This window comes from Muscardinus avellanarius (assembly GCF_963383645.1).
Source record: "Muscardinus avellanarius genome assembly, chromosome: 6".
In the NCBI taxonomy this organism is placed as follows: Eukaryota; Metazoa; Chordata; class Mammalia; order Rodentia; family Gliridae; genus Muscardinus; species Muscardinus avellanarius.
In genome coordinates this window covers 75,172,807-75,193,226 of record NC_137791.1, presented here as the reverse complement: position 1 = coordinate 75,193,226, position 20,420 = coordinate 75,172,807, and the positions used below count along the sequence as shown (strand labels likewise).

The 20,420-nt window shown below is 40.7% G+C and overlaps 1 protein-coding gene across 1 annotated transcript in view; it reads left to right on the top strand.

Annotated features, from left to right (window-relative positions):
* FRAS1 (Fraser extracellular matrix complex subunit 1) overlaps nucleotides 1-20,420 on the top strand; it is a gene marked incomplete at its 3' end in the record, with an annotated part of 480,497 nt that overhangs the window by 270,595 nt on the left and 189,482 nt on the right. Inside the window, exons 19-20 of the mRNA XM_080697854.1 lie at nucleotides 1,554-1,694; nucleotides 4,934-5,077. Of these exons, the coding sequence (XP_080553980.1) occupies nucleotides 1,554-1,694; nucleotides 4,934-5,077 (285 nt within the window). The remainder of the gene's footprint in view (nucleotides 1-1,553; nucleotides 1,695-4,933; nucleotides 5,078-20,420) is intronic.

Below are 20,420 nucleotides of genomic sequence, written 5' to 3'. Positions count from 1 at the left end.
AATTTATTTAGGCATGTGGAAAATATCGTATTGCTTCAAGTTGCTTGCCCAAGCCATCCTGGAAAGCTGTGTGTTGACAATATAATTTAGCTGTGTTTAGAAATATTGCCACCCGACATTCCATAACATGCACTTACATTTTGTGTTGTACGTGTGTTAAGTAAGAGGCTTTCTCCTATTTGCTTAAATATCAGTTTACTGATTCTATTTTGTTTTTTTAAAGAGGTTTCCAAAAATACTTAGGAAAATTCCTTTAACCTGTGCTTATTAGAGCCATTTACAAGACAACCTAAAATATATTTATTAAGGTAAAAGCTTAGCCCAGGGAGACTGGGCATTGGCCTCACCTCAGGAGCAGGGTTTGAGGGCTCCTGAAGATGTTAAACCTTAGGATCTGGATGATGGGCGGAACAGGTATTGAGAGTGCGGCCATAGCTGCAGGGGAGCACCCGAAGTCTTAGAGCAATGACCACATAGCAACCAAAAAGAAAAAAAAAAAGTAGTTTAATACGTTAACAACCAGTATTGATGGACCAAGATGGCCTAGCTACATATATGCTTCATGAGCATCAACTATTATATGTTACATTTTATCAGGGATTGGTAGACATGGAGAGCTCAGTGGTGTAAAATTACATCTGCTCTTTCAAGCCTGCTGAGTATTTGATAGAAGAAGCCAGGGGAGATGAAGAAGGGCATTGGCAGTCTGTTGAAACTTGTCCATTGGACAGAAGATGGTCAAAAATACATTGGGGCATCTGTGTGGATAAGGTCCAGGTCTTTGTCTTACTCAGAAGAATAGTAGTATCAAGCAAAAGAGCATGAAAAGGGAGCTGGTGGAGGTGGGGATGACATCTTAGGTAGTGTATACTGTGTATATCCTTGTTCAGTGGAAGAGGAAGCGAGCAAGCAGGAGCCTTGAGACATCACACAACTTTGTCAAGGTCAAGCCAAACTATGATGCAATGCTCTTACGCTCTGTGCTATCTTCTCTCTCCCCTTCATCGTATCCCAGTTACTTGCTTTGCTGTCTGTTGTTATAACTGGCTTGGGCAGCTTGAAATGTTGAATAGTTCCTGCCTATGTATATTCAGTCTCCATCATAGGGTAGGCACTATATAAACCGTTGTGGAGTCAATAAGTAAAGCTCCACCACCTTTTCTCTTTGACTGGAGAAGCCTGATAAAGCAGCCTCAGTATCTAGTGATTCTGAGAGCTATCCCAAGAGAGAAAGCTCTGTTTTATGGTGCTACATTCTTTATTTGACATTCTCTGAGAATGGCAACTTGGGAGGAGAGTAATGTGTGACTCTGCAAATGGTTATGTCTGGTTTGTGACATTTGTGCTTCACTTATTCTGGGTTCTGCAAGAGCTCACTTTGAAGGAGGTGGTCTTTCACAAGAAGTGTGTGAGATGTGTCCCCTATTGCTGGAAAAATCAAGTGCATATACAGACTGTATTCCAGCCCAGGCATGGTAATGGGAGAGACAGAGCTACTGCCTGTGTCATGTGGGGCTTTCCTGATTGTCTCCTCTGCTTTATCTTTCTTCCAGCTTGTCACCAATCCTGTTTCATGTGTGCAGGGAAGAGCTCACATAACTGCACGGTCTGTGGGTCTTCCCATGTGCTGTTAGATGGGCGGTGCCTCTCCCACTGCCCTGAGGGCTACTTTCCCTGGGAAGGAACTTGTACAGGTGAGTATGTAACGTGCTGGGGCACAGATCCCAACCCATGTTTTATCTTCATAGTGCATCCAGACTCTGTAATTGGAAACCTTGCCATACCCGGGACTGGGTTTGAGCTGTAAATCCTTGTCTTGGATTTAAAGTGTAAAGGTATGGAATGAAATTTTGTGCTGTCAATGAAGAAGCATGGAAATTAGAATTGATGTTATCCTAGAGACTACAGTATTTGAGTATACTCTGAACTGAGTTTTCTCATCCCTGGGAGACACTCATCTGAAAAAAATAATTTCACTCATGGATTTAACAATGCTAATATCCTATAAGAACTAGAACTTGGTTCAGCAAAGCATAACACTTTGCCACTATGGCTCTTTTTAAAGTTTAAAAGTTTATGTTTTCTGATTATGAATGAAGTATATGTTCATTTAGCAATTCTGAAAATTCAGAATAGGAAAAAATTAAGGGTTTGGGGATCATTGATAATTCCACATCCCCAAAGTAACAACTCTTAGCCTGGTAAGATATTCCTTTTTAATCTACCTTTGACATAGCTATTAAATGGTTAAGAATGCCTTTTTTATATTTACTTTTCTCCAAACATTGTCATAAGCAATTTCCCATATTATGAAAAATTATATATACAGATATATATTTATATATTTTTATGGATGCATACTATCCCATCCTTTCCCTTTCCTTCCATTTCACATAGGAAATGGAAGAAAGAATTGAAATTTGGGGATCCAGATTCTCAAGGATGCTAAAGAGATCTTTGTCTCTCAATGTGGTTTTACTCTGGTTATCTATTACAATCTAAAACTAGTGGCTTAAGACAACAATTGATTATTATCATTTCAGTTGTGGTGGCTGATGGATAGCTCTGCTAGTCAGCTTTTTCCTAGGGTCCTGAAGGTGGGTTTTTCATTGACATATCAGTCCCATGTGTTACTCTTTCAGCCTGTGAGGCTTCTTTTTGGGTGGCTAATTGGACTTCCTCACAGCATGGCAGTCTGTTAAGCTGCCTTCGTGTATATTGGATGTTTTATTCCCCCAAGTGAGTATCCTAAGAGGCCTAAGCAAAAGTCCTAAGCTTCTTATAATCTAACTTCAGAAGATTCACTATCACTCTTGCTTGTGTTCTCTTAGTTGAAGCAGAACAGCCTAGGTTTGAAGGTGTAAAGGAATAGACTCTATCTCTCCAAAGTGGAATGACTTATAAATACAGCAAGGGGTGGATTTAATGGCAGTCATCATGAAGACAAACTGTCACAGACATGAATGTGTTTGTATAGGATCAGGCATTTGACACCATCAGCTATAATTCTTAGCTTTAGTTCTGCTGGCTACCACAGGAAAGAGCAGAAAGGAAGAGAGGTATTTGTTTTCTTCATTGATATGTCAGTCCAATATGTTTTTAAAGAGCACCTATATAGTTCAGTGACAGAGATTCTGGAAATTAATAGTTTAGATTAGGGCAGGATTTTATTGGAATTGGCAAAATACTAAAATTTAAGTACCTTATTGTAACACTATATTTTCTAGTATCTACAAGAAAGGAAAAAAGAGAATAAAACACATTCTATCATGATTGCTATTTTATTTCAAAACTAAATGGTTGAAGCCAGCTGATTCGAAAAGGTTTGTTGGGATAAAATTGAGTTACATGTATTTCTGGTGTCAAAACACATGTGTTAAATTTATAAAATGTTTTAAAATAAATTAACATTTGTTGGACTCTTGTAGCCTTAAACTCCAAAGAGTAAATTTAGAGTCAACACAAATCTAGATGATCGGAGATCAATGTTATTTTTATTCTGGAATTTTCTTTCTTTTCTCAAACAACCTTTTAGTCTCCCTAGGCCTCCGGTGAGTTGCTTTGCTTTAAACACTCTATCAAGCCCAGTGGGGAATGTTGCTGGTTTCTTTATTAGAGTTGTCCTTGAAAGCCATTTCTATCTTTAAGTGCTTTCATTCCAGCCCAGTTGGGATCTGTGTGGGAAACTGTTTGGAGGAGGAGAGTCTGAGTAGCTCTAACTCTCCTCTGTCCTCTTGAAGGTAGCGGATGGATGGTACCACCAGCAGTAGGGCACCCAGGTCACTAGAAGTATTCTGGGAAGGAGGGAGCATTGGGTGGTGGAAATCATCCTGAGAATGCTAGTATCTTTTGGATGGGCATTTTCAAAGCAGGAATGTAGAAAGGGGGTGAGAGTTAGTGCTATCCTTCTAATCAGCACTTCATTTTCTTGCTTGCTCTTTTTTCTTTTTAAATATAACTCCTTATCTTCTCCTGGCCTCTTGCCAGAAGCCAGAGGCAGTTGCCTCTACTTGAAATCTGTGCCACTGCTTTCTGCCAGCCATGTGCTGGGAGGGAACTCATCAGTTTCAACACGCTCTACCCAGCCCAGTCCCTCACCTCCCCACCTCTTGGAATCAGACACGCTTAGAGCTCCTTGTCCTTGGCAGAGACATCCCTTCACCTCCTCCCATGCACTTGCTCCTGCCGCCTGACTTGGCAGCATAGACACAGCTGCTGCTGCAGCCTTCTTTGATTCCTTGCCAGCATTATCTTTATTGCTTACACCTTACTGAGAGTCACCTGGGTTTTTGCAGCATGGTAATTTGGTGGCCTTTCTGGGGGAAAGACATAGCTTTGACATATTTTTGTGTAGGGAATTGTACTTCAGGTGAGGCTCACGATAACCTCCAGAAAGAGGACTTTTTCTGTTCATTGTATTTTAATTAAGTGTTGCTGATAAAACAGGAATTCAGGTTGGGTCCCAGAGGGAGAGTCTTGCTGGCACCTTGCTCTAGAGAAAAATCACTCACAAAACACAGTAGGCTGTGTATGGTTTATCCCTTGTCTACCAGAAATTTCCAAGGAACAAAATGTCTCCCTCTTCTCCCTGTCCCACTGTCCCTTTGAATCAGATACTTTAGGATGGAGGATGCTTGCCATTCATCTTTGCTTTGTGACTCTGATTTGAACTTTCTTGTTAAACATAGATGGGGATGATCATTCTGGTTCCTCAGGAATGGGTGGTCCATTATGCAAATTTTTATAGTTCTAGATTCCATAGTATGTTGGTACCAGAGATGCAGTCTCTCGGTCAGGTCTGAGGTTGTGCTAGGCTTGCTCAGGAGTCGTCCAAAGCTGGTTCAAGTGTGATGTTTCTGGAGCGCATTTAATACTTCCTGCATTCCCATGGTGAGCTGCTAATTCCAACCTCAGCTTTTATCTTTCCCCTTAGAATGCCACCCGACCTGCAGGCAGTGCCACGGGCCATTGGAATCTGACTGCAACTCCTGTCACCCTCATGTCACTCTTACCAATGGGAAGTGCAAGACCACATGCAAGGAGGAGCAGTTCCTCAACCTCGTGGGATACTGCACTGGTGAGTGGGACTTTCTCGAGCCCTTGGAAGTCTAGCAAGCACATTCAGTGTGGATGGCACCAGCATTGCAGCTGCTTGGGTTCATTGCCCAGGATGAGGGGCTCTTGTACCTGTACATTGCTCTCAAATGATGATCTCTTCTCCAGGAGACATTTGTCTTGTGTCTGGGAACTCACTTCACTGCTTTCCCTTAGGCATTTAGTAAATATTTGTAGTAATGCTCTTGCAAGACCTGGAAAAATAAAAGCTTAGACTTTCATATTAATAAAGGCTGAAAAGATTACAGTACAATTTAATGCATCTGGAAACTTCATATTAAGATAGCAAAATGTATTTTTAATATATTCTCCCCAAATATGATCTGCCTCCATCTGTAGTATCCCCTGGTCCTTGCTATGGAGAACCTTTGCCATTTGGCTCAGGGAAAAATTTTAGGGATATTAACCCAAAAATAAACCAGTTGCCTCAGGAGATGGAATTTTTCCTCCTCATTTTAGAACTTGGATCTAAAAAAAATTAAAATAAAAAATTTTACAAACCATCAAAAGTAAATAAAATAATGGAATACTTATATAGCTAAGATACATTGATTTATAGTTTAGAAAGTCCCTTTGTCCATTACCTTTCTTCATCTTCATAATACACATAGAAAATGAGTATAGCATGTATCATCACGAAGCTATTGAATAAAGTCAATTGTACATCTTTTGTTTTTGAGTTTCAGTATTGGGTGATTAAAGCCAGATTCTCATTTAAAAATGAGTTAAAATAAATTTAAAGAAAGCAGTCTAAACTTTTAACAGCATCACAGGCATACACCATTTGTATTTATCTATCTATTCATATAATGACAGAAATAGTTTTGAGTCTCTACTTATGGTCAGATGCTCAGAATGTAGAGGAAGAAAATAAATGAGAAAAGGACCCTACCACCCAAAGAGCTTATACAAAATAGTATAATGTTAATGGCTTATAGTATGTATATATATATATATATATATATATTTTTTTTTTTTTTACCTTGTCTTTAAATTGTAGGAGAAATGTGCAGAGCTTTACCTGTTGTCCTAGCTATGAAGGGCTTGGCTGGAGGGAGGCATTTAAATATTCCACTGAGCAAATGGTAAAGCAAGGAAGCTGGGACCCTGCAGGGTAGAGGCTGACGGTGCTGACCTGGCTCAAGGATTTGACTTTGAGTAGGAAGGAGGTGTGACCATTTCCTAGGTCACAGTGTCTAGCAGACACATTTAATATGGATGGTATGAGTATCACAGTTGTCTAGTCTGGTTGGGAAGCGGGGTAGATAGCAAAACAATGGCAGTGCTCCAAGTGTGGCAGGCGGCACCATGGTCCTGGGTAATCCAATTCTTTTTGCATAAGATCTTCAGACTAGACATTGAGGATTGAGTTCTATATCCTAAGAAGACTGAACACTGTCAAGTACAGGGCTACAGATGAGAAATGCTAGGATTCAGAACCAAACCCTAATGGTGGAACTCGTCTGAACATTTCAGAGGCATCTCAGAGTCCAAGCTTAATAATCAGAAAGCCTACCAGCTGGAGAATCTGAGTCTGTCTGCTAGTGCTTTCCGTTGTGGTCAGGACTGTCTTGAGAAGTGGGTGAATTGGAGTTGTTAGTGTCTACTCCCAAAGGAGAACCTGTCAATGGCAGGGCTGACTGTTTTTATAGTCTGTGAGTTTGAATTTACTTACTGAGCCTTCCTTTAGTATATACAGGAGTAGTTACCATGGGGAGTAAGGTGTTCTGACATAGCGTATTAGCCAGCTTTGTGTACTACAGTGAAATACCCAAGGTAGCTAATTTATAAAAAGAAAAGGCTTATTTAGCCCGGAGTTTTGGAGATTCAAGGGCATGGCATTAGTTTCACCTTGATTCTAGTGAAGGCCCTTTTTCTCATCCATATCACATCATAGTGGAGGTGTGTGTGTGTGTGTGTGTGTGTGTGTGTGTGTGTGTGTGTGTAGGAACTTACATCACCAAATAGGAAGTAGAGGGAGAAACTGGAGTCCCACAATCCCCTACAAATGTGCCCCCCAGTAACTTCTCACTAGACCCTACCTCTCAAAGCTTCTGTTACCTCCCCATAGCACCACCCTGGCTACCATGCTTTCAATCAACAATGGACTGTATTAAAAATCATAACATATTTACTGAGAACCCCTGAGCACATGTTCCTGAGTTGCTATGTGAGGAGGCACAGAGATCATTCAGGCTACTTGAGGGCAAGAACTGAAGATACAATTAATAAATAGAATAAGGAAATATATGCTCAGTTATACTCTCAAGCAGTCAGGGCTTAGGAATTCAATAGAGGGAGAAGTAACAAGATATGAAAGGCATCACAGAGGTGATAGGACCTCAAATGCTTCCAGAATATTAGTAGGGATTCAGTTAGACTGAGAGATGTCAGATGGGCCTTTTGAGTACAGTTCATTTCTTCAGGAGACTGGCTTGGAAGGTACAGCATATGGGCCATTTAAGGTCAGCAAGTCATCCAACCAGGGTGAAGAACATGGTTTGGTATTAAAGCATAGTAGATGGAATGGTTGGAAAATTTAAGTTGCCACTAGAGTAAAGAAAACCCAAATTTTCAAGCCAAAATCTTGTGGGCAATGGGGTTATGAGCATTTTGGAAAGAACTGTACCTTGATTAAGGATATGTTGTTGGCAAGAAATCTGTAAGATATGTGACAGATAGACTAGAACAAGGAATGATTAGTGGCAGGGAGAAGAATGAGGAGGCAGGACCTGAGCTATGTCTTTCATGATGGCTTTTCTATCTCCAATATATTCTGTATGTGGACCCTAAAAATTTTATACTGGGGCATATCTTATAAATAAATGTTTGTATAAAGAGATTGGAAATTTTTAATTTTTAATGAGCTCTGTTCTTGCCAATGTCCATAGCACTCTTTGATAGTAAATTAGGTGATTAGGAGTTGCATTAATTTTTTAAGGCTAATAGGGGACCATTAGACTAGAGAATCATGGGACCGAGCTAAATGACTCTGGAAGTCCCTAGTCTTAAAAGGGTAGATCCTACTAAAATGAGATGGAATAAACAAAACTTGGCTGTCCTGAGAATTATGAATATTACTTTTTTTTCAAATAAGGTAACAATTATCAGGTTTTTGGAAATCCTTTGTTGAGTAAAGACTGATGTAAGTATTTGTGACAGAGAAATTTAACAAGAAATTTCCATAGTTGAAATTTTAGAGGAGTACATTGGTTCCAAAGCTTCCTTTTCCACAAAATGCATGTCTTTTCTCAACACTTGTCACTTGTCTGCAACATTGCAACACATTTATTCATTTATCAATTCACTAAATACTTATTAATAGCAAGCTTTGTGCCAACCTGAGCACTGTGTTAGGCTCTGGGGGTGCAAAGATGCATAAGATGTGGGATTTGCATTCAAGAAACACAGTTAGTTGGGTGTGGTGGTATACACTTATACATTATGTGGGGGGTTGAGATAGGAGGATTGCAGGTTCAAGGCCAGGCTCAGCAACCTAGTGAAACCTTGTTTCAAAATAAAAAAAATAAAATAGGACTGGAGGTGCAGCCCATATATAGAATGACTCTGGATTTATTCCCTAGTACCATAGAAGGAAGGAAGGAAGGAAGGAAGGAAGGACTGATTCTAATAGAGAAAGGTATATTAGTCTACTAAAACTGCTATAGTAAAACACCAGAGACTGGGTGGTTTTAATGACAGGAATTTATTTTTTTTCTCGTTAAGCAAGATTTGTGAAAGATAGCTTAGAAGATGAGACTAGGGCAAAAATTTACTTAGAAGGTAGTTGCAGGAATCCTCATGAGAGATGAGGCCTTTATTAAGAAAAATTGCTGAAGGGATGCAGAGAAGGTGTCATGGATTCACTAGGCTAGAAGTCCAGGACTGGGCTGCCAGCAGAGTTTGTTTCCCCTGAGGCCTCTCTCCTCAGTGTGCGGATGGTCACCAGTTTGTTGCCTTTCTATACTGTCATCCCTCAGTCTTTTCTTAAGTACAGCACTAGGGTCGGATTAGGGTCCATCTCTAAGAACCTCAGTTACCTCTTTAAAGGTCTTATATCCAACCACAGTGACATTTGGTGGTGCTGAGGACTGGGGACTCAACATACGAATTTGCAGGGAACACAGCTGAGCCCGTAACAGGAGTGGGTGTGAGATTGGTATGATTTGCTGTGGTGCTCTATACAAAGCACAAAATCTGAGATGAACCTATAAGATAGGACCCTTACCAATACTAGAAGGTATGCATAAGTGGGTATGAAGGATTCCTGGAGCACATCACAGCTGGCATGATTTTGATATATGAGTAAGAATTAGACAGAGGAGCATGGAGATTAGAAGCTTAGAGCAATCCAGCAATTGGAAAGAAGATGGGCTGTTCAGACACCCATGAAGACTTCAGTAGAGTGCCAGCCCTGGGTGTGGGAAGGGCAGGACATTAAGTGGAAGGAAACAGGGCCAGAGCAGGAAAGCTTGAGTATACTCGGTTTAGGAAGAACATGGGCACGGTCATGGCTATGGAGAGCTCCCGAAGGTCTTTAAGCAAGGAGTGTCATGGTCACATTTCAGCAAAGAGAAAGAACTGTGGAAGATGGCTTGGAAAATGATACGAGGGCAGAAAGACCATTAGGAGGTGGTTGCCAGAGTCCACATGAGAGATAAAGGGCTTTTTTGAGAAAATTGCTGAGGAAATGAAGAGAAGACATCAGGGCTTCACTAGGTATAAGTGATACATTAGGTTGATTTATGTACAGTTGCTGTCTTATGGGTGAAATGATTAAAGAGTGGCAATTTTTTGTGCCTCAAATGAGCAGAAGCAACAGACATTGTTGATGTCTTAGCCCTCGTAGTAAAAGAGAGGGAACATCATGGAGGGTTTTTAGGTCTCAGGTCACAGAATTTCAAGGCTGGGAATACCATTTACCAAGGAGATAGTTGTAACTCAGAGTGAGGAAAACTGTATGTTTGAATTTGGACAAGTTGAACTTGGGGTGCCAGTTGGACATCCAGGTGTAGCTGTCCAGGAGGAGGCTGAAGGGACAAGTGAATAGATTTCTTACTAAAACTACCAGGAACTGGTCTCCTGTCTTAATTTTACCCTGAACCTAAAGTCCTGAGATTTTATGTTTTAAGCTGAAATGTTGCCTTAGTCAGGGCAGAGTTAATCTCATGGAATTTTTAAATGACTTTACTTTGAATTCAGGAAGGTATCAGGAGGAGCTGTGTAATGACAAAGCAGAGTGTCATCCAACCCGTGTGGTTCCATCTTTGGTTGTCCTTCCGCATCCTCAGGAAGCCCTGGCTCATTGGAGGCCCCATCCTGTTCCCTCCATCACGTCTGACTTTTCCAGGGTGGTAGGATTTACTTAGGATTTATTCTCTATCTGAGCTATAACCAATATCATCTCTGGAGCCCTCTTAATTGCACTTAGCTATTTAAAAAAGAAAATTACACCTAATCTATCACACAGACAAGAGTAAACATATCCTGGGAACAGGTCCAATAACCTCAATGTGTTCTAACACATGGAGATGTCATATGTGTGGGATTTTACCCTCTACGTCCATCAAAGCAAATATATAGCTTGCGAGATTTTGGCCAGGGCTGAAGGTTTTCAACCAAAATAAATGAACTGGAACGAGAGGCAGGGGAGCACAGGGACTACAGCAGACTGGTTAAGTACAATGGAAAGCCAGGGGTTTTCTTCATAGATTTGTTTCTCCTCACATTTCAAAGTAATCAAACATTCCCAAACCCCAGAGTGTTTTCCCCATTTGTCGTTTTCAACTAAAAGCTTTCTCTTGTTGATAGCAGAGGGTGAAATTAAAAAGAAAACATAGATAAAAACCTGAGGGGGAGATGTCCAAATGCAGATTCTTTTAAAAAATACCTTGGGCTTTGTGGAATGCCTAATGGGATGGCTGTGCGTTTTTAGTTCTGAAGAAAGACTGGGAAGATTAAAAGAGCTGATTTATTAGAAATGGTGGAGTTCTGAGGGCTTAAAGTTTCATTTTGTTTAGCAGTAGTTTTTTTTAAATCAACTCACTTTTCCATAATCTACATTAAAATGGGAACAAAGGAAGACAAATATCAATAAAGACATATTACTTTTAGCATTTCCACATTATATTCCATGGTACTTATGTTCTAAGCAATGGTTATATGTATTACATGCAATAAAGACTCTTGGCCAAATAAATTTTGGGAATAAAATTAAGTTCTCAAATTTATTTCTCTAGGAATTTGGGTTAAATAAAGTCAAATAACTTTTGTTATTGCAGGATTTCTTAGAACCTTAAGACTGATTATGTGCATTGTGAAACCCTAAGATACAAATGGTGGACATCAGTTCCAAAAATTTGATTGGAGACTCCTCCCCTCCCCTTTTATAGCGTCTCACAAAAACCATTGGTTTATAGAACAATTATGATAAAGCCCTGACCTACCGATGTTAATATTTTGAATAATTTATTGGCACTCTCTAAAGATAAAATGAGATTGTTATCCTGTATGCAGATAGTAGACTTCCCTCCCTCCGTCCCTTCTTTCTCTTTCAGTCACTCCTCTTTTTCCTTCCTGTCTCTCCCTTCCTGCTTTCCTTCTTTTCTCTTTTTTCTCTCTATGAGCAGAGGGAGGGTTCACCCAAAGAGATGCCTGTGTCTTGCCCTTGTGCTTTCTGAAGGCCACTATTATTAACATTTTTCTTCTATACCATTAAAAAATAAAAGCCAGGCGTGGTGGTGCATGCTTGTAATCCCAGTGCTTGGGAGGCTGAGACAGGAGGATCACACAGGTTCAACGCCAGCCTCAGCTTCTCAGTGAGGCTCTCAACAGCTCAGTGAGACCCTGTTTCCAATTAAAATAGAAAATAGGTCTGGGAGTACAGCTCAGAGGTAGAAAGCATCTGGGTTCCAAGCCCAATACCACACACACCACACACACACACACACACTCAAAACAAACAAAAAAAGAAAACCACTTTTGAGTCTTTTCCATGATTTTCATTTATTGTCTCATTTCTAAAAAAGGGCCCTAGATTTTGTTTTGGTGAAAAAGTAGAAATTTACGGACAAAAAGAGCCTCAGATCTTTATTTTGGTAAAAGCTGATGGAACCGCAGCACCGAGTCTTGACAGGAGAAGGGGATGGTTCAAGATGAACACAATTAACAACACAGGAAGGATCCCATGTATACTATCAACTAGTATACTGGCTCTCTGCCTTCAGACCCGGGAATTTGTGGCCAGAGTGCTGAGAGCCTCTTTTACCATGTGGAAAGGTAGGTTGGCACTGTGGCTATGATGAAAAGGAAGAAAAGAAGCACAAACTTTAATCATGTAGTGATTACTTCCTTATTCTGATCATTAAAATACTGCCCATCCAGCTGGATGCGGTAGCTCATACCGTAGTCCTAGCTACTTGGGAGGCTGAGGTGGGCAGATCACTTGAACTCAGCCTGGGCAACCTAGTAAGACTCATGTAAAAACAAAACAAAACATAAAACAAAGCACAGAATTCTATGCATCTGTCCCTCAATGCCTGGCTCAGAACCAGCTCTCTTTTGACACTCTTATGTCCAGTTCCTAGCACACTGATTATTTCTACCAGTTGCCTAGTACTTGACATTGGCTAGCTTCCATTCACTGTGAATTATCTTCTGCAGGCATCTAACAATAGGCAGTGGTTGTGAGAACTTATCTGAAAAGCACTGTGCTAATTGCTTTGAATGCGTTCTGCCACTTAGCATTCACCGATGATCCTCCAAGGTAGCTACTACTTTTATTTCCATTTTACTTAAAATAAAACTCAAACACTGTGAGATACATAAATGGCTTAAAATGACTAAGATTGGGAGTGACAGAGACAGATTTGAGCCTAGAAAGTGTCATTCCAGAATCAACATACTCAATTGTTTTTTGTACTCTATGATGCCGAGAACAATTGAGTATGCACAGTAGAGGGTCGGGAATGATTTTTTTTTTTTTTTTTTTTTTTTTTTTTTTGGTGGTACTGGGGTTTCTGGAAACCCTTTTACCTCCAGGCTACACTCCCAGACCTATTTTTTTATACTTTTTTTTTTTTTTTTGAAACAGGGTCTCTTGAGCCAGTGCAGCTGGTTTCAAGCCTGCAAGATCCTCCTGTCTCCGCCTCCCAAGCACGGGGATTACAAGAGTGCGCCACCACGCCCAGCTCTCGGGAATGATTTTTGATTCATGAATAAACGGTAAACTGGCGGGGATTGGGTATAACAAATAAGGGAGCTTGGACAGGGGCAATTGCAAAAAAAGTTTCAAGAGCTTGCCACTCAGTTTTGAATGCTAAGAAAGCTGATTTAGATGGTCATACATTACAAGTGTTCCCATTGTATATTATCCTTCTTAAATTAATAACTTTAAAAAATTTAATACATACTAAATCTTAATCATTTGTATGATTCCATACTTAGTTGAATGTTTTTGAGTAGATACATACCTACATTTTCCCATAATTGTAGTCAATAACTATGCATTTTTTTATTCTTTTCTTTTAAATATGTTACTTTACACATTTCCATGTGTTGGCAATATTGGAAGGATCCACATAATCATTTTGGGTTTGTTTGTTTTTGTTTGTTTGTTTGTTTGTTTTTTCTTTGGGTACTGAGCATTGAACCCAGGGACACTCTCTCTTTGAACTACACCCCTAGACTTTTTTATTTTTTGTTTTGAAACAGTATCCCTGTAGGTTGCTGAGAATCTTCCTAAGTTTTTGAGGCTGGTCTTAAGTCTGTGATCCTGCTGTCTCAGCCTCTCAAGTACTGAAATTACAGGTGTGCACCACTACACCTGGCTATAATTGTCATTTTTAATGGTCAAGTAATATTCAGATATTTGCGTAACTTATTTCAGATGGCCACGTTCCTTTTGTGGCTGGGTGAAAATGAGAAAGAGATGGCTTTTCTGCTTGGTCCATTGTAGGTTAAATATTACTTCCAAGGCTATAGCTGTGACTAACTATGTTTCCCATTGCATTTTTAATAGTAATAATACTGTGTAGATTTATAATTTTCAAGGCATTTTATTACCTTCTCATTTGATCATCCCAAGAAACCTTCCTGCAGAATTGGGGATGCTAAATAAGTCCCATTTTGTTCACTGGGAAATTGAAAGCTCAGTGCAGTGCCTAACTAGCACTTATATGGTGCTTTGGAAATGTCATATAAAATAAATGACTTGAATCGGGTGTCCTAATGCCTAGTCTAATCCCTTTCTAATGTATTGCAGTGTGATCAAGGCTCTTTCTTCTCAGTGTGCTCCATATTTTGGTTCTTATCTCTTCTTTTTCACTTCCCTCTCCATTCCATCTGATCCTGTTCTTCTATCTCTTTATTTTTTCAATTTCCTGTGCCTTCTATTTTTTTAAACATTTGCTTCTTTATTTTCCTTATCTTCTTTTTTTGTAATGCACTTTCTTTTCTTATTTCTCATCATGTCACCTTATCTCCTATTTCTTGAACTGTAAATTGCATACCCTCCAGGACTTTCAATGATTGTCTCTTTCTTGTCTGGATTTGTTTTTAGTTTAAGAGATCACACTGTCTACTGAGGGATGATTGAATCTTTCAAGGCCTTTCTTTTTTTGAGCTTTTCTTTTTGGGGAAAAAAGAACATGATCTGCGCTTAAATTGAGGCCTTCCTAAGTTTGAGAGAAAAAGAGAGAATAGCATGCATTTTCTCCTTCATGTGACTTTTACTAAGCAGTATCTTACCTAGCTGTAGTAATGACAGAAAGAACTTCCTTATAAACTTTCAACTGGCAAGATTCCTAGTGATGTCAGGGCTGTTCAGGTTTTAGTAGGAACTATGGGCCATGTCCAAATGGCAGAGAATGCTTCTGCGGGTCTGTATTAACAGCACACAGCTGAATTTAGACATAAGTTACTCTCTTTAGTACCAAAAGGCAGCAGAACTCTAAAGTTACGCCAACCTGTTTTTCTTACACAGGTTTAAATCTCTGTGGCTTACTGGTTATAGACAAAAATGATGACTTAGTAGTAAGCATAATTATCAGTTAAAGTTGGTTCTGACTAGGTCCAGTGCAGTAAAAGAACAGTGAGTGTTTATTGAGCCCTTAGTGTGTGCCATTTCTTCACACACACAGGGTCTCATATCATCCTTGCTGCACCCTGAGAAAGTCAGTCCTGTGATGACTGTTTTGCAGGCTAAGAGACTGGGATTAGAGATCCAACCCATCTGCCCAAGTTTCTCAGCTAGAAAGCAGTAGCACTGGGCTTTGCACCGAGCGGTGCCACCTCAGAGGGCACACCTGTGACCACTGTGCCGCTGGCCTCATTGCCTGGTCTAGTTTTGCTGGACCCTCTCTGCTTCTCAGCAGCCGTCTTATTTGCCTCCTTTGATGCTTGGTGATCTTGCCCCTCATGGCTTCTCAGGATCCCTCCACTCAGGTCTCAGGACCCTCTCTCCACGCTTATTTCACAGCTCTTTTTTTCTTTTGTGTTTAAAGCAGATACATCATTTGATCAAACAAAACAAACAAATCTCACTCTTTCTCCTCAAATATCTCCAAATCTTCTACTTCCCACCTTCCTTTGGGCAAGGATCGCTCTCACCTTCCACCCAGGGCCCTGGGCTCATCTGCCCATCCTCTTAGTCAGCTGGGTTCTTTACTTGGTTATTTTCTTTTTTGGTCACACACACATTTCATCTCCCTCTTTCCCTCTTTATTTTCCTTGCTTGTCTCCTTCCTGTACTTCCTGTCCTCAAAGACCTTAGTATCTTTCACAGCTTTGATCTTTATTTCTTTTTCCCCCTCAGATTCTATTCCAAGTGCACTTGACATTCATGACCAGGCCCTCATCTCCCTCTACCTACTGCAAATCTGATCCATAGGAACTCTGTCCTGAAAAAAACTAACAAAAAACAAACAAACCAAAAAACCCTCCACCTCCATACCCCTCACTCCTCGCAAGTCTTATTCCTGTTCCATATTTGAATCATGGCCAGACCTTGCAGGCTCTTGGGTGCATTTCTTTTTCTCTTTCCAAGGTAAAACTCCAAGCTCATCTTTCCAAGAGAGTAACCTTATTTTCTCTCCTTGAGGCCTTTTTTCCACTAGGTTCTACCATTTCTTTCCAAAAGGATGGTATCCGTGTGTGTGTGTGTGTGTGTGTGTGTGTGTGTGTGTGTGTGAGAGAGAGAGAGAGAGAGAGAGAGAGAGAGAGAGAGAGAGAGAGCAGAGGAAGAGATTGGGGATTGAAGAACATTCTATCTCTGAGCTATATCCCCAGCCCGTTTTATCTTTTATTTTGAAACAGGGGCTTGCTAAGTTGCTGATGCTGGCTGCCCTCAAACTTTTGACCCTCCTGTTTCAGCCTCTCAAGTCCTGGTATTACGGGTATACACCCCCACATCTGGCTAAGGATAACTCTTCTTGAAGATTAGCTTTGGTTTACCAAATAGTCTTTGATGCTCAAAACTTCTGGATGGCTTCCCACTGCTTACCTTTATGACCCTTTCCAGGGAAGATGCTGGGTAAACCAATATGGGTAAGGGGTAAGACTTGCGAGGGGTGAGGGGTAACAAAGGTGGAGGGGATTTTTTTGGAGTTTTTTTTCAGGACAGAGTTTCTGCGGATCAGATTTGCAGTAGGTAGAGGGAGATGAGGGCCTGGTCATGATTGTCAAGTGCACCTTGAATATAATTAATTATAAATTCCTTAAAGTCCTTGTCTCTTTTGGTCCCTTAGTGAATGTCCTAAGCTCCATCTAAGCTAGGACTCTGCCCCACTTCTGTGGACCCTGTGTATTCTTCTAACAGGGATGCCGTCAACCAGGACCATCTGCAAGCATCAAGCAAGCACCCAATTTCAAGTCCCTCTCACTCCCTTTGGATAAAGTGCTCTTTGGTCCTCCTGTTTACTTACTGCACTTTGAGTGTGGCTTCTTGTCATCCCTTTATGACCCTTTCCAGGGTAGGTGCTGGGTAAACTCAGTGCTGCCCCCCCCCATAGGACCTTCCATAGTGCCCCGTACCCAGCTGACTTGCCATAAGTGTTCATTGTGAATATAAGTGAAACAGTTTCTGATTTAGAGCTAAATCAAGTAAAACATAAATTGGACTAAGTTGTCAAGATATAGGAGCAGAAGCGGCACTAATGTCACCTCATTGGCAATGTGAGCTGGCACCAAGAGCTTTGCCCCACCCTTCTCCCTCTGCCCCTTCTTCAAAGTGGCTCCTGCTGCAGCCTTCTCTCCACATTGGTGAGTATGTCAGCACTGGGTAGAAATCACTGTCCTTTAACATTAAGATCAGCCTATTACAGTGTTTTTATTTGTTTGGTTTGTTAAGAGTAAAGCAATAGCCATAGGCACTGGAAGAATGAAGTTTTGTTTGCTTGTTTGGCTGGTTGGTTTTGTTTTGTTTGTTTTATGGCTTTTGTTCTAACACAGAGCCTCTAAGAAAAGAACACATGCTTTCTAAGAGCCTCTAGGTGAGCTTAGCCCAAAGGGATGATGGAAAGGGGAGGAGAGAGGGTTGCTCCTCTCTCTTCTGCCATCCGGATGTTATTTTCATATTCCTTCTGTACTTCTTTCACAAGTTGAATATCACGGCTTTAAAAAGTGACATCAGAATTCAATTTCTATGCCTTGTGAATACCCTAACTTTCATTTCTTTCTCACCCAATGAAGAACGGCCACATAATCTGATTATTTTAACTACTTCCAAATACAGTGCATGTAGTTACATTAAGAATCTAATCGACTGACAGAGCATCATTAAAAATCTCACTGTGTCTAAATTTATCTTATAGATCATTATTTATCAGCTAAGGAGTCACTGCCCCATAAAACCAATGTCCAAAGCCATTGCTCCAACAGTACACATTTACTTTAATATCCTCAAGCTTTTCTGACTTTGCTCCAAAGATCTGAAATAAGTCATTTCACTGCTGTGTGCTTTCATCTAGCATGATTGGGAGTAATCCTCACTGATCCTCCGAGCAGAGCCTTTGTGATTTGAAGAAAGCATCACACAGTGATGACCACATGCAATTTCCTTACAGCTGCAGGGTGACATATTAGAAGATGTCATAGCTGCTGAGTCAAAATATTAATTTTTATCTATCTTAAATTTTCAGCATACCCGCATGCTGGGCATATTTCTAAAACAAATGGAATCTTCTGTTGAAAACAAATGTATTTATTTGATCTGGAGCTAGTACTCTATTCCCTGGCTTCCTTGTGATGTGTTCATTAATTTGCTTGTTTAGAGTGTGGATTCACTGTGTTTATTAACAAGGACAAACAACTGGATTTCCATCTGCCTCCTCCCAACGGCACACACATGCTTATTACACACCGATAAGCTGAAGCAGGCTAAACATAAGTGGATCCCCTCTCTCCTTCCCTTGTTATCCTAATGAGTCATATTTAAAGACTCGTCATTGTAATTGCAGTAGCGACAAGTAAGAATTTACTTACCGAGCAGCAACAGGAGGAACTAGAGAGACAGCTCCCAGCTTTGGCACTGTTTTTAAGCAATTAATAGGTGCGCACTCGCCTGTTAGACATATCTGAGGTCAGCCTCCTATTTTCTGATTATAGGCAGCAACATCAGATGGAGATGCCTCACTGCACAGATGGGGCTTTTAGAATGGGACGTTAATCCTCACAGAGGCTGCTGGATCGGTGGGTTGGAAACTCAATTCATCTATTTTAGTAACTGCAGTCCTGGTTCAGATTAAGCAGCGACAATATAAACTTCATCTAGTGTGTGCTGTGAAATTGTTTCAATTACCTTTGGGCCGGAGCAGGCATGGAAGGTGGAGTGAGGGGTGTCGTAGAAGAATTCATCGTGGAGTTTGTCGGCCTTTCTGAGACCATTGCCATTTTAAGGACCTGGTTTCTGATGGCTGTGTTACAGGAGTGTGGGTCCAACAAGGATATGGATGGACATGTGTCAGATGGCTGCCACCTACCAAGAAGAATTCAGGAGTTGCTTCCAAATCAGCCTCATTCTTAGACAGCGTGCCCGCAGAAGTGTCTGTGTGTGAAGGGACTGGTGTCAGTCACGCAGGTCCCTGGCACATAGAGCCGCCTCCTGCAGTGCCTGGAGTGGGGGCTCGTACCACCTCTTAATTACATTTAGGTTGCATAATTAATATGTTTGGCTGGCCAGGTAGATATTTCTCTCTTTATTATCTCAAATTATAACTGACAAGGCAGGTGCAAACTGTCACACACAGAGATAAGCAGCACCTTTCCCCTCCTGGCTTTAAGTGGGTGTTGAAACCCAGGTGATATAACACACCTTGATCTTCTCATTTGCCCCCAAACTCCCCCAGAGTTTCCCAGTATTTTTCTTCCAATAACTTTTTAAATTTCATCTGAGCCGGGCGTCATGGTATATGCTTGTAATCCCAGTACTTGGGAGGCTGAGACAGGAGGATTGCAGGTTTGTAGCCATCCTCAGCTACTTAGTGAGGTCCTTTGCAACTTAGTGAGACCCTGTTTGAAACTAAAGAATAAAAAAAAAAAAAAAATGGCTGGGGGTGTATCTCAGAGGTAGAATGCCCTTAGGTTCCATACCCAGTACTGAGGAAAAATTCATTTGATATCTATGTAGGCTCTACCTACCAAGTACTTCTGATTTGGCAAAATTCTACTTTATTTTCCTTTCTGAAAGAATTTTGGGATCTGACCATTTGTGGAAAGGTCTTCCTTGAGCGTGTCTCAAAGGTAAATGGCGAGTACGCTTTTCTTCTTTCCCAAGAACCACCTCAAGTTCGCCATTCCCAATCACAATAGTCCTCACATGCTTATGTTATAGCACTCTCTTTTTAATTTTTATTTGGTGCATTGTAATTATACATCATGTTGGGGTGCAGAGTGATAAAAGCACACATACACACAACTCCTGGAGTCCTTTCCCCCAAGTCTTGCTCTTTCCCTCCTCCTCCTCCCCACACATGTCATTGAGATTGGGATTGGTAATCTTGTACACATATAGAGTATTGTTTCAACTGTTACACTCTTTATATCATTATTTCCCCTCTTCCCTTCCCGAAGCCTCCTCAATCACTACCTTGGAGACTCTGCTCTTCTGCCTGATGTATTCTACCTTATCTCCAAATTTCTCTCTGGTTTCTATATATAAAAGAAAACATACATATCTTTTGGGGAGGCTGGCTAATCTTGCTCAGCATAATATTCTCAAGTTCCATCTATTTTTCTGCAAATGACATGATTTTGTTCTTTTTCATAACTGAGTAAAATTCTGTAATGTGTAACTACCATGGTGTTGTGAT